At 36.6% G+C, this 14,096-nt stretch overlaps 2 protein-coding genes and 2 pseudogenes across 2 annotated transcripts; 2 read left to right on the top strand and 2 right to left on the bottom strand.

Moving 5' to 3' along the window:
- The first annotated feature begins 1,536 nt into the window (after positions 1-1,536).
- LOC120132648 (floricaula/leafy homolog) lies at positions 1,537-3,234 on the top strand. Its single transcript, XM_039149370.1, has 3 exons — positions 1,537-2,005; positions 2,095-2,468; positions 2,863-3,234. Exons 1-3 carry the CDS (start codon positions 1,564-1,566, stop codon positions 3,232-3,234), a joined length of 1,188 nt encoding a protein of 395 aa, XP_039005301.1. The 5' UTR covers positions 1,537-1,563.
- A 1,366-nt stretch (positions 3,235-4,600) lies between these two features.
- LOC120132647 lies at positions 4,601-5,719 on the bottom strand. Its single transcript, XM_039149369.1, has 2 exons — positions 5,615-5,719; positions 4,601-5,560 (listed from the first exon to the last, which is right to left on the bottom strand). Exons 1-2 carry the CDS (start codon positions 5,717-5,719, stop codon positions 4,601-4,603), a joined length of 1,065 nt encoding a protein of 354 aa, XP_039005300.1.
- Positions 5,720-8,032: 2,313 nt separating this feature from the next.
- On the top strand, positions 8,033-10,263 carry LOC120132726 (annotated as a pseudogene).
- A 326-nt stretch (positions 10,264-10,589) lies between these two features.
- LOC120132711 lies at positions 10,590-13,556 on the bottom strand (annotated as a pseudogene).
- Positions 13,557-14,096: the final 540 nt, after the last annotated feature.

Here is a 14,096-nt window from a genome sequence, read left to right as displayed (position 1 = left end):
TTATTAACAACGTATACACACCCTACAAATGTATTTGTTCAAATTCGAAATCCCTAAGGAGAACAACGTTCATAGTATTTATTAGTTATTAACAACGTATACACATCCTACAAACGTATTTGTTCAAATCTAAAATATTTAAGAAAAAATAATTTTCTCCGTAATTACTAAAATAGTTTGATGGGTTCAAAACACGATGATATTTTAATCACACTAGGATTAAAAAATTATAACATAATGTGCCTAATATTAATACTATTTTTCCTAAAAGAAATTGAACTTTTTACGCCTTAAAGCAACTGAATGTTGCATGTTGTCCTTCGCTTAACGAAATCAGACCAGACAAGTCCAACGAAGTTTCAAACCGAAAATCCATGCTCAACCAGTGAAGTCAAAGGAAGCATTATCTGCTACTGCTCAGGTGCACCCAAATTACCCTAAAGATATATGTAATCACCAATCAAATGGCTAAAAAATTCCAGCATTAAAGTCCTAAACCAAAAATCTGTCCGTACCTTCCTGGGGATCATCAGTCAGTCGTTACGTGAAAAATCTAAACACTTTGTCTTTCATGACGTGTCTAATTTTTATTGGTTTCCTATGCAGAAACCAATGCAGAGTGGAAGGTAAATTGATTATCGCTAGATATTTATGCTCAACGACAGCCTAATATATAATTAACGAAAAACGTTACCAAAAGTATTAATAATTTTTTATATTTTTAACAGTATGTTATTTAAAATATTATTTTTTATATCAAAAATATTAATTTCATTACTTAAAATAAATATTTTTGATATTAATATTTTAAGTAAAATCTAATATTAATATTACTAGTAAAAAAATAACATTTTAATTAATGTTCTATCAAAAATATTAATTTTTTTAATATTTTTAGTAACATTTTGCTTAGCCTTATAATATATTAAAATATATTTCCTTATACATCCTCTTTCCCTCGCTTCTTGGGTTCCAAATTGTCAACTTGGTTTCCCTCCAACAAAGCAAAACAAAAGGGTTAATTCACCAGACGACCCATACTATAATCAAGACTCTAAATCAGTGTTCAAGTTTCAAAATAATTTAATCGAGTTCTAAATTATCATACAAATTATTTTAACCATGTATACCAAATGTCTAAATACAAATCTAATTATATATGAATAACTTGAATATGGTATGTTAAAAAATAAATTATAGTTCTTATAAGTTTCAATGTTATTTTATAGTTTCAATATATCATATACAATTTATTTATGTAATAGGTACATATATGTTCAACACTTGATATACATAATGATTTGGTTAATACAAATATTGAAACTTTTAGGACTTAATTAAAATAGTTTTAAGTTTACGATTCAAATTAGGATAAAATGCATTAGTTAAGGATGCTCGACAAAATTAACCATCTAAACAGTGAGGGTGTTTTGGGGATTCCAAATTTTCTTCTTTATAGCGACCCACAGCTTTAGATAGTAATGAAATTCTTCAATCTTCACTTCATTAGTAGACGCTTGAGAGTTGATACTTGAGAGAAAAGAGGAGAGCTTGATCACAGAAATGGACCAGGAGACTTCCGCTATCGGCAGCTACTTCAAGTGGGACCCAATAGGAGTGTTGCCGCCAGCGCCGGCGCGAATTATCGAGGCAGTAGCGACGGCGCCGCAACCACACACGGCTGCTTGCATGGGAAGGCAGAGAGATGTCGGAGGACTAGAAGAGTTGTTTCAAGCGTACGGGATCAGATACTACACCGCAGCGACTATAGGCGAGCTAGGGTTCACAGTGAACACCCTTTTAGGCATGAAGGAAGAGGAATTAGATGAGATGATGAATAGCGTGTCGCAGATATTCAGGTGGGAGCTGCTAGTCGGTGAAAGGTACGGCATTAAAGCCGCCGTCAGAGCTGAAAGAAGGAGGCTCGAAGAAGAGGAGTATTCAAGGCGGAGACATTTGGTTTCAGCTGACACCACCGTCGCCATTGATGCTCTCTCCCGCGAAGGTTCGTTTATCATTAATTACTTATTATAACCTTAGTGTTTTCTTTCTTTTTGTTATTAGTGGTGGTTAAAATGAGTGTGCGATCGAAAGGGTTATCGGAGGAGGCAGTTCAGCTGTTTCAGCAAGAGAGGGAAGCGGCGGTGAGCGGTGGAGGTGGCACGTGGGATGCGGCGGTAGGCGATGTAAAGAAGAAGATACGGCGCCGGACTAGGCAGAAGAAGGTGATCGAAGTCGACGAAGAAGATGAATTAGAGCGCGGCGATGATTATGAAAATGGTGATATCGGCGGAGGCTGCTACGAGAGACAGCGAGAACACCCTTTCATTGTCACGGAACCTGGGGAGGTAGCACGTGGCAAAAAGAACGGCCTCGATTATCTCTTCCATCTTTACGAGCAGTGCCGGGAGTTCTTGATTCAAGTCCAAAACATCGCCAAGGAGCGCGGCGAAAAATGCCCCACCAAGGTAATCAGTAGAAGCAAATCCATATTTAGATCCGATTCTCATCCGAAAAAAAATATGAAACAAGTGTAGTTTTTGCATGGTGCACGAGATTTGACACGTGACTAGCCGTAAAAACATGGTTGGACCAACCCTCCCATTAAATCAAAACATTTTCTAGCCGATGAAAATGTGACAACTCAAGTACGTCGACGAATGGGGTCGGGACATGTATGACTAAATCTTTGCAGAGTAGGGTCCCCTCCGCCCCAAAGATTGTACTTTACTTTTGTCTTTAAACAAATCAGCTGTTCTTTTGTGAGGCCTCGTTTCCCCCTGTCCTGTCGTGCTGAGGTGGCGTGACCCTAATCCGACAGCTCCTCCATTTCTGGACTCTAACCTTGTTGTGTTCATACAGGTGACCAACCAAGTTTTCAGATACGCTAAGAAGGCCGGGGCGAGCTACATCAACAAGCCCAAAATGCGACACTATGTGCACTGCTACGCGCTGCATTGCCTCGACGAGGACGCATCGAATGCGCTGAGGAGAGCTTTCAAGGAGCGAGGCGAGAATGTTGGTGCATGGAGACAGGCTTGCTACAAGCCTCTCGTGGCCATCTCTGCTCACCGGGGCTGGGACGTCGACGCGATGTTCAATGCACATCCCCGTCTAGCTATTTGGTATGTTCCGACCAAGCTTCGACAGCTCTGCCATTTCGAACGGAACAATTCCACGGGTTCTAGCTCCGTTTCCGGCGTCGCGAACAATTCCGTCGCTTGCTTATATTGAAGGAAGAGAGAAAAGGGTAACTAACTAGGCATTTGTGTTATGTGTGGAAAGTCGTATTTGAATCACTAATTTTAGTTCCAAATCGTACTGTATAATATCCAATATCTTAGTTGAGTGGTATGATATCCATATGAACATGGTAAACACTGAAAAAAAAGAGTAAAACCGGAATGATACAAGAATCAATTCACATGCAACTAACCGAGCAAAATCCGACCGACCATCTTTCCATTCTTTACGTCAGTTTCTTTCTACTTTGTAAATAAGATGAGAGATTGCAGCCGTCGACTACCATGTTAATTTTTATTCCGGACACCATCTTGTTGATAAATCGGACAAAGTAAACGAAAGAACACAAGAATTTTAACGAGGTTCGGCAACATGCTTACGTCCTCGGTGTCTAGGCGGCGTTAGAGAGTTTGCCTTCCAACCAGTCAATTTATTATGAAATTTTTGCACGATTGGTTCTCACATTGCAACAGAATTTCTCTTAGACCCCTAAGACAAGCCTAGGTATTCCGCTGGAAAGTTACCTACTGAGCAGCCAATTTTCTTAGACCAATCTGCCAGCACATCCTCCTCAACATTGATCTCAAAAATTCTGCTCTTAACTAAATTAATCTTCAACCCCACCAATAACTCATAAATCAAAAGCACCCTTCTGACATTCTTCAAATCCCGAATTGAAGCTTTTGAAAAAAATAATAAGGTCATCTGCAAATTGTAGATGTGATAGCTTGAAGGAACGATCTTGAACTCCTAACTCGAAACTCAAAAACAGTCCCATATCCACTGCTTTAGTTAACAGCAAATGTAACAATTCACCGCCCAAATTAAACAGCAAGGGGATAACGAACATCCCTGTCTAAGACCTCTTTCCATATGAATTTTCTCCGTAGGAGTCCCATTCACAAGAACCGAAATAAAAGCTGTTGACATACACTGAAACATCTAAGAACGCCATTTTTCTCCGAACCCCATTTTACCCATTATTTTCAACAATACCGACCAATCAACTGAGTCATATGCTCTCTTAAAATCCACCTTGAAGACCACCCCCTTTAACCCTTTCTTCCTCTAAAAATCAATTCCTTTATTTGCTATAAAGGAACAGTCCAATATGCTCCTCCCTTGAATAAATGCAAATTGAGACGGACTAACTATTTCATTAATGCACAAACTGAACCTTCTAGCTAAGACCTTTGACAAAATTTTATATAGCCCTCCCACAAGGCTAATTGGCCTAAAATCCCCCATCCCCTCCGGGTTATCCTTCTTAGGAATAAGGGAAATGAAAGAATGATTCACCTCCAAGTCCCACTCCTTCCCCTGAAAAAATCCTTAAGAAACAACATAATATCATCTTTCAAAGTGGTCCAGAATTTCTTGAAAAACCTAAATTCAGACCATCCGAGCTAGGAGCTTTGTTAATATCCGAGTTAGCAATTTCTCCCCAGACCTCCTCTTCCGAAAATGGCTTCTCAAGTGCTAAACTCTGACCTTTCGATAGCTTTAGAAATTCCAGATTTAATTCCTCAGCCTCCAATGAATTACTTTGAGTAAACAAACCATTAAAAAACTCCACTACTAAATCTCTAATTAAGGTAGGATTTTCTATAACTTCATTACCCATTCTAAGGGACTTAATACCATTTTTCCTCCCTCTAACTATAGCACTATGATGGAAAAATCTGGTGTTCTTATCTCCCTCAATTCTCCATTTCAATCTCGATTTTTGCAGCCAAATCGATTCTTCTTTCTTATAAAGCTCCCATAATTCTTTCGTTGCTTCAATTATTGATTTCATTGTCACCGAGGGAAGGCCTTGTTGCATATCCAATTCCATGTCCTGAATTCCTTTCTCCAACAATTTAATTTTCCCGGGCAGCTCTAAATAACCCCTCCCAGACCACCTCTTTACCACATCCTTTACCCGCTTTAACACCTTAGACATGGGCTTCCCCTTTTCCTCTTTACAAAATTTATCCAGCTCCTTTTCCATCATCTCAGTAAAACCATCCTCCTCCATAACATAGTTAAACAACCTAAACGGTTTCAACCCCCAATTGCATTCTTTGTTCTCCAACAGAATAATATTATGATCGGAAACTGACCTTGGCTGCAATGATTGGCTTATCCTCGAAAACAAAATTACTAATCTCTGATCAACTAAAAAGCGATCCAACCTCTCAAACGTAGGAACTTCCCTATTATTGCACCATGTAAAACGGCCTCCAGACATTGGTAGGTCAAACAAATTTGCCTTGCTCACAAAATCTCTAAACATATTCATAGAAACCGAATTCACAGCTCCTCCTTCTTTCTCCTACTGTGACAAGATTGCATTGAAATATCCTCCTAAGCATAATGGACATTCAACGTTCTCCACAAATGCTAGTAACTCCCTGAAGAACATCTCCTTATCTGCATCCACACTAGGACCATACACATTGATGAAACAGCAGTTTCCTGGAAAACCATCCATAGTCCCTAAAATTGCTACAAACTGCTAGAAATGACTACATCCTTCACCACAAATTCATTCTTATTCCACAAGGTAATTAATCCACCAGCAGAACCTATAGCAGGAGCTACTGCCGATCCAACAATTAGGACAATTATATTAATACCAACTTGATTTGTTTGGAATCCTCCCTTGTTAGTGTTTCTAATTATACTGGGGCATTTAGATGATTTTGGTTGCGGCTTTTTATTGATTAATATCTCTTCTTTCCAGGATTTGGCTGTTGTTGTTTTGCTTATACTCATACCTCTAGTCTCACCAAATTCATCAAAAGGAGGGGTAAGATCTTCTAAATTCTAATAAATCCGGGCCTTTTTCCTTTGCTTTTCCTTTTTATTGTTTGTTTCACCTTTAATATTCTAATTGGTCTTGCTTTTATATTATGCCATTTGCATACATCTAGATTCTTTGTTTTATTACTTGCATAAACCATAACGTTTTCTTGGGGCTCAAATTTTTTTGATTAATCAACCAGAAAGTTCTCTTTGGGATCAGGTTTTGATGAGTGATTTTCCTAAGCTTCTATGAATAGAAAGCAGCCTGTTCCTTCATCTAAGGGATGGCTTAATTTCTGTTTATGCTTATTTATTTTCAGCATACTCCATTAGTTTGCTTTAAGGGAGCATGTGCCTTTCCCAAAATCTTTTCTTTTCTAATTTGATGTTTGCCTCCATAAATAGTTCTAATGAAATTCTTAGGAAGTATTTTGGATAAACATTTGCTAGTATAAATATTTAGGAAAAAATAAGAAAGAATTTTGATGGCTAAGGCAAGTTAGGAAGCGAAATTCCCCTTGTCTGGTTTATCTGCTATGTTCTTGTTATCACTGCTGACAATTCTATGTTTAATATTGGCACTTTCAGTAATGTAATATTTCTGGTTTTCAGATTGGTTTTAGAGCCATTGCAGAAACTCTTGGACTGGCTGCTGTTAAGGCAGCAGTTGCCATCGCTGGAATTATTGCCGGGGGACGGTTGGTAAGTTTTATTTCTTAAAACACTATTTTTTTTATGTATCCTGTAGTATTTGAATAATTTATCATCTAATATTAGACTGATGAGAAACTTTGAAAGTTATCTATTAAGAGTAATCGAATATAACCTGGTTGGATGAATGTAGTATCATTTTGTGGAATAGTTGATAGCATGCGAGAGGTTTGTTATACATATAATAAATGCATCTAATAGTCTGATACTGTTGACTCATAGAAGCAATTTACCGACAATGTTCTGAATTTACCAAGGTTGTTCATACCTGTGCTTGATTCTGAAAATGAGCAACGCTTCAGAAACACAGCAGGTGCTGATTTTTGTGTACTTTGCAGTTGCTACGGCCAATCTATAAGCAAATAGCAGAAAATCAAAATGCAGAAAGTGGAAGAAAACTGAGAGAGGTGGCTGGATTACATTACTGAGTTTGGAGAATGACAACACTTGCTTAATTGGCTTGTTTTAGGTTATTATTGGTACTTCCATATGTTGATGGTCAAGTATATGCAACTATTCACAATTTGACTTTTCAAGTTGGGATGTCAATTGACCCAAAGCTTCTTGTGTCAAATTTTCCTGTCATTGCGGGTATATTAGCACTCTTACTTGGTGGAAAGACTGTGTTGGTAGCAGTTGTTGGGAAACTTTTTGGTATTTCAATCATATCTGCCATAAGGGTTGGTCTTCTTCTGGCCCCATGTGGAGAATTTGAATTTGTGGCTTCCGGTGAAGCTGTTAATCAGGTAGCTTTCTCTATTAGCTAACATCAGTTGGTCTCATCCACATCTAATAGTTTATCTTGCATTTGGTAACCTTTTGGGCTATTGGGTTTTACTTTTGATTTTTTCATTGTAAGGTTTGTTCTGTAATAATTTGGGATATTCATTAGTTTTGTATCATATATCTTAGGTAAATGGGCACGCTTTGTTACTAATCAATAGGAATCATCCTTCTTTTAATAATGAAATCCAACTTCCAAGTGCTAATAATGGAACTTTTTATTGCTTATGCAAGTATTAATGGGTTTCTTTTGGCAGGGAATAATGTCTTCTCAACTATCCTCGTTGTTGCTCCTTGTTGTGGGGATTTCAATGGCCCTCACACCATGGCTTGCTGCTGGAGGCCAGTTAATTGCCTCTCGTTTTGAGCAGCATGATGTTTGAAGTTTATTGCCGGTTGAGAGTGAGGTAACATGTCTAAATTTAGGTTGCGAGTTTTAGTTTTCCCCCTCAGTAGTTCGTAAATAACTAAAGCAGGCCTTCCCATGGTTCTTTGGAGTGAACTCCATGTTTTGCTACATTTTGAGGTTGTAACAACTAAATAAGGAAAGTGTAATGCATTTAGGTTATATATGGATCCCCAGGAAGATATGGGAAGAAAGCGTCATTAATTTTGCAATAAAAGTCATTTGGAGTGATTATGATCAGATAGTAAATATTGGAGGGAATATAAAGTATCTGTATGCAGTAAATCTCTCTGATTTCTGATGTAGAAGGATTACGTACTAATTTATCTCTGACTTGTATTATTTCCAGACTGATGATTTGCAAGATCATATTATCATTTGTGGCTTTGGGCGTGTTAGCCAGATGTTTATCTATTTACACCCTGAATTTGAAAAATAAGTCTGAAAATGTGAATCTGATGAACCTCCACCCTAATTGGTTAATAATGAACACATGTTTATAATAATGTCATATTTTCTCCATTTCTTTGAGTGTTTTCAGATCATAGCTCAGCTTCTCTCAGAACGCCTAATTCCATTTGTTGCTCTTGATGTGAGGAGGTAACAAGATAATTTATTTGAATGAATTATTTGCTCTTTTAAAAAAAAAATGAAAAGCCCAAATAGTTGTCAAACGCGGTGTTTATGATTTTGCAAACATCCAACTTCATCTAAACCTAGGGTATAGGTCCTTATGTTTTCCAATTTAATTCCTCCAAGATACTTGCCTGTATGATGACTCACACATGAGTTTGTCTTTCATTTCTATTTATCCTATGTATCGGTGTAATATTATATGTCCACTAACAGAACATGTGTATGTGATTATGAGCTAGAGAGGCTGCTGTATATATGGGAAAGTTGGTTCCTTGTGGAGAACCTGGCATCTCTTTCTGCAAACGCTTTTCCAAAGAAGAAAAATGAGAAAAATAGATTCTAATTGTCTTCACTGTAGCTGTCATATTCCATTGAAAAAACACCACTGTTATACATTTGTAAGGGTAGCCCTATTTCCCGGCTTTTTTCTGCTAGTGCAAAACACTCACTTTTGCCTACTATATGAATGACATTTTTCTTGAAGAAGCTAAGACTCCATGGACTTAGGCTGATTCATTTCGGAAATGGCCATAAAGTAATAGTTTTTTCATCAATGGTAGACATTACAGATGAGCAGATTTCTAAAGTTCAACATTCGATAATGGTAAAATACTAAAAGTTCTGCCATTTCAGTGACAGGGTAGCAATGGGGCATGCCCTGGACATTACTGTTTGAAATAAGCCTACTCGTAGATCACTATTTTGGAGATAAACAAAATTATTTTGGAGATGCTGGTAGTCGGGAGGTAAGCAAAATTAGTTTGAAATAAGCCAACTCGTAGATCACTATTTGACTTCCTTTATACTGGTAATTAGGTCCTCCATAAAGTTGGTGCTGAAAGAGCTTGTGCTGCAGCAATAACCTTGGATACCCCTGGTGCTAATTATAGAACTGTTTGGGCTCTGAGCAAGTATTTCATTAATGTGAAAACATTTGTCCGTGCTCATGATGTTGATCATGGCCTTAATTTGGAAAAAGCTGGGGCTACGGCTGTAATATTCTGAGAACTACTACTAAATTTTCCTCCTGGTGTTTTTCTTCTGGTTTTTCCTTACTCTTCTCTCGCTTCACAGGTTGTGCCAGAAACCTTAGAACCGAGTCTGCAGTTGGCAGCTGCTGTTCTTGCGCAGGTATGATACATCATTGGTTTCGTATCATGATTTGGAATTGCAACTCTTGCTTTGGAAACTTACTAATGTGATTAAGGTTGGAGAGTTTAGTTTGTTTTTCACTATGCTTCCGTTTATGTTCTTTTATTTATTTATCATACTGATATCTTAAAACATCCAAGTCTTTTCTTTTTGCGTTTCTTTACGTAGGCTAAACTGCCCACATCCGAGATTGCAGCAACAATCAATGAATTCAGGTCCCGCCATCTTGCAGAGCTAACAGATATACTTCCTTTGACCATACGCCCTCCTTGTAGCTGAAAATTTAAAATCACCACTTCTTAACATTGAAAGTTTCTATATTGCCTTCCTTTCTGTTAAACTATACCTAACATCTCAAGGTTTATTTTTATCGTAATTCACGTGTTTTCATTCTTCACAGCTATGCCAAGCTATAGCGGAAGTTCTCTTGGTTATGGATTTTCTCGAGTCACAAATAAATCCAAAACTCAACTGCCAGATTCTTCTGATGAAAATATTTCTGAAGGAACTTTGGCGATATGAAAGTTTCCCGGTGTTACCCCCCAACCCAGCCCCCTCACACACACAGAGAAAGTGGAATAAAAAACAGTATAGAAGAACACAAGCCCCCTTTGTTGTAAGTTGTACAGAATGGAACTTTTCAGTGATAATTTTGAAGGGGTTGATAAATTTTTGATGAATCCTTTCTTAATTCTTTATCAAATGGTAATGGACAGGAAGGGAACATGTTCATGGATCGATGTTTTCATGTTGTTGAAGAACAATCTCAAAGACATAACACAATCCTTATCCTACATCAATGCAGAAAATTTACTCTGCCTCTTCTCTGGCTTCAATGGATATATCATATATCTGTGTGTAAACTATATACTAAAAGATATAAATTGCTGCAACCTTAATACAGTAAAGGTCCAAAAGTGAATTGTAGTAAAAAAGAATAATCGTGACACAATAATTTCTGCAGGTTCTGAATAGGCAAATTTTAACCAATTTGACAACTATATATAAAACTACATACTTGAGCCAACAGCGGCTTGGCACTTGTTCTTCTCATATACTACGAGAACAAAAATATGTATCATCAAGAAGAAAAACGGTGGTGTTCAAGGGTGGCTTAGGAAGAGAGCTTTGCACTGCCGCACTGTATCATCAGGACTCGTAACTGCATGACCAAAATCAAGATATTGTTAATTGAAATTAAATCATTGCCTTTTGAGACCATTGAACAATGAACACTAAAAATGCTTATCGAGCGAGTCGATCGCGAATTGAATAATGCTCGACTTGTGCTCGTTACAAAAATTTATTGTTCTACTCGTTGCTCGTTAAGCTTGTTAAAATTTTTCCCAGCTCGTGCTCAATAAAAAAAACTTGTTCATTAAGCTCGCTGCTCGTTAAACCCACTGAAATTTTTACCTTGTTTTTTTAACTATAGGTAAAATCTACTAATATTATATAGAACTTAATATAAACATAAATTAATAAATCTAATCAAAAATTGTCAAAAGAGTGTATGAAGCAATTTTAAAGTCTAAACTTCAAAGCAACAATCCACAAAAACATTAAAATAATAATTATGGTTTGATTTTGGGTGTGGTAAAATAATAATTATGAATTAATAATTTAATATTTTTTATTTTTATTAGAAAATTAATAGATTATAATTTATCATCTTTTTTATTATCTATTAGTAAATTAGTAATTTTTTAAATGGAAGAATTTTTTAAGATTATTAATAAAAAAATATTAACGAGTTGCTCGCGAACTTATCGAGTCGAGCTGCTCGACTCAACTCGTTAAAATTTTGAGTCGAGCTTGAGTTCGAGTCGAGTTAACCCGAGTTGAGTTTTGACCGAGTCGAGTTTGAGCTGCTCAACTCATTAATCACCCCAAATGAAGACCTATGTGTAAACAGTTTGAGATAACAACTTACCTGTGTGTCCCACTGTTCTCTCCGATTCATAAATTTCATGATCGTTCCCTCCCTAACCGTAAAACATCAGGGCAAGACCATTAGTCATGTGAAAAAAAGGAGCAGACGAAACGAAGTCAAAGGACCTAAACGAATACAATGAATCATGCATGATGCAGTAAGTTAAAGGACCTTGTAAGTTTTGTCGCCAAAGAAGTGAATTTCTGGAAAATCTTCAAGATATCTCAAGCAGTATGTTTTGTCCCAGCCCTTGGGGAAAACCTATTACAAGCAAAATGAAGCAAGAGAAAATCGATGAATCCTCTTGAAATTCTTGGTATTTAAAACGTTCAATCACAAACCATATGCATTACTCACATCAAAGCTTATTTGCCCTCCAATGGAAAACGTCAAGTTAAGGTGAGCAAACTTTTCTCGAAGCACAGAAACCATTTTTGGCCGAATATTGTGAACCTGAAAACCAAGAATTTAGATTTGTTTGAGCATATCCACACCTAAAACTACCGATTCCATGTCTTTTAGATCAAGGTTTTAAATATTTTATACCTTGTCGTACTTCTCGAATTCATCCCTTTCTTCTTGGCTGCAGTTTCGTCCGATTGGAGATACATTGAGCATCCCACTTCGGAATTCTATGAATGTACCAAAGAAAAAAACGATATCTCGAATGATTAGAAGAATAAAGAGAATTTGTACCATTTTTCCACTCTTCTCACCTTTTTATAGGGATATCCAAGTCAGCAATATAATGCAGCGTGAAGTTTATAAATTCCTGCGCAATCATTTGCAATCAATGAACAAATAGCATACATCATCAAGTTCTCAACAAATAAAGTACTACTGCCTATATTTCACCCGCCACTTAAAATATGTTCAAATTTGATACTCTATCCATCCCACTTCTTTAACTTCAGATATACAAGACTATAAAGATCAAAGAGATTATTGCAATAATTGTTATTCAAACATAGTTACAACAGCTAACAAACATCAAGGAGTCCTATCAATACTATAAATCGAGCTTTTTCTTAATGCAATCTATTTCGGATGTCAAATGGAAGAGCCATCATATCTAAGAGGGGAACAAATCTAACCTTCAGCTTCTCCTCTCCAAGAAATGACTTCAAGCTCTAGAAAGAGGAAACGAAGACCGAGTTAAAGAAATGCAGATCAACTTAAAGAAACAGAAGGGGAAAAAACTTGTTATCAGCTCTTTAATTTACATGACATGACAAGAAAATATGGTGTTGGATGAATAGAACATGCCAGCTATGAGTAATAATACCCGAGTGTCAATTAGCCTCCCATCTTTATGAGCAACAAGCCCATTTTCAGAAAATACATAATCATAGTCATTAATAACTGCATTTTTTTTCTTCAGAAAATGCAAACTATGGGTAATAATCATAGGCATTAAAGGAACAAGGAACAATGAAAACAACAATGTGAAGAGCTAATTGAAAGCAAACCTGATTTCCCAAGTTGTTCAGATATCTTACTAAGGTCAGATCCACCCACTACTCCAACAGAAGCAACCTTCAATCCAAAGTAAAACAGAGTAAATTCTGTAAATGAAATTGACACTTTTTTTTAAAGAATTAACAAAAGAGAATCAAAAGGGTTATCATAAAAAATCAAATACCTTCCTCAGTTCCTTCATGAACTCCAGCATTTCAGGGGTAGCCGTCTATACCATTTATATGAAAGATACATTAAAAGGAATGTCACGTTCAATTAAATTCAACAAACCCAAAATTCAAAAAGCATATCACTAGAATTTAAGGATTAAAAAAAAGAGAGATTTACAAACCTTTCTTGGAGCTGTAAGTGTTCCATCAACATCAAACTAAGCAATCAAACCAGGTTTCCTTAGAGCCATTGAAGTGTCTATTTATCTCGCTTCTGCTATCCAAATTGCGTTTTTAGAAAAAAAGAATCAAACCAAAATCAATTTAAGGATAAAGGGTGGAAATTTAGAGGCAGGGAAGAGGTGGGATGATATGAAAATTAGGACCTTTGAATCTTGATGAAGTTTGATAAAATGGGTTGAGACCGTGTACGAGTGTAATGGAAAAATTAGAGGGAATGAATTTAAAGCAGAGCTTTAATGGTGGAACTAAGGGGATTAAATAATTAGTGAGGAGGGACTGTGAGTTTTCCCTTGGATGAGATCTGGTTTTTGAGATTCCTTACAGTCCACTTCTACAGGTTAGAATTGAGCAAGGTCGTTTGGAAAATTTCTTATAGTCTTTGTATTCTATCTTTGATGTACAGGAAGCACGAATCAGGCTCGTTCGGGGTTGTATCAGGAAATACAGACTAATATAAGATTAATATATTGTTAATATACGGTATTACTAGATACATTAATATTAATAAATTCGATTTAGGGTTATTTATTATGCTGACAGACTAATAATGTTTTAAGTAAAAAAATATGAA

The sequence above is a fragment of the Hibiscus syriacus genome, unplaced genomic scaffold, assembly GCF_006381635.1.
Source record: "Hibiscus syriacus cultivar Baekdansim isolate YM2019G1 unplaced genomic scaffold, ASM638163v2 tig00110569_pilon, whole genome shotgun sequence".
NCBI classification, from domain to species: domain Eukaryota; kingdom Viridiplantae; phylum Streptophyta; class Magnoliopsida; order Malvales; family Malvaceae; genus Hibiscus; species Hibiscus syriacus.
The sequence above is the reverse complement of the archived record's forward strand: the minus strand, read 5'-3'. Positions and strand labels throughout refer to the sequence as shown.

What these genes read in the sequence shown, in the direction of transcription:
- LOC120132648 (XM_039149370.1), top strand. Translation starts at nt 1,564, where the DNA reads ATGGACCAGGAGACTTCCGCTATCGGCAGCTACTTCAAGTGGGACCCA. An exon ending in TGATGCTCTCTCCCGCGAAG is followed by an intron (nt 2,006 to 2,094) that starts GTTCGTTTATCA and finishes TGCGATCGAAAG; the next exon opens with GGTTATCGGAGGAGGCAGTT. An exon ending in GCGAAAAATGCCCCACCAAG is followed by an intron (nt 2,469 to 2,862) that starts GTAATCAGTAGA and finishes GTGTTCATACAG; the next exon opens with GTGACCAACCAAGTTTTCAG.
- LOC120132647 (XM_039149369.1), bottom strand. Translation starts at nt 5,719, where the DNA reads ATGGATGGTTTTCCAGGAAACTGCTGTTTCATCAATGTGTATGGTCCT. An exon ending in TACTAGCATTTGTGGAGAAC is followed by an intron (nt 5,561 to 5,614) that starts GTTGAATGTCCA and finishes TTGTCACAGTAG; the next exon opens with GAGAAAGAAGGAGGAGCTGT.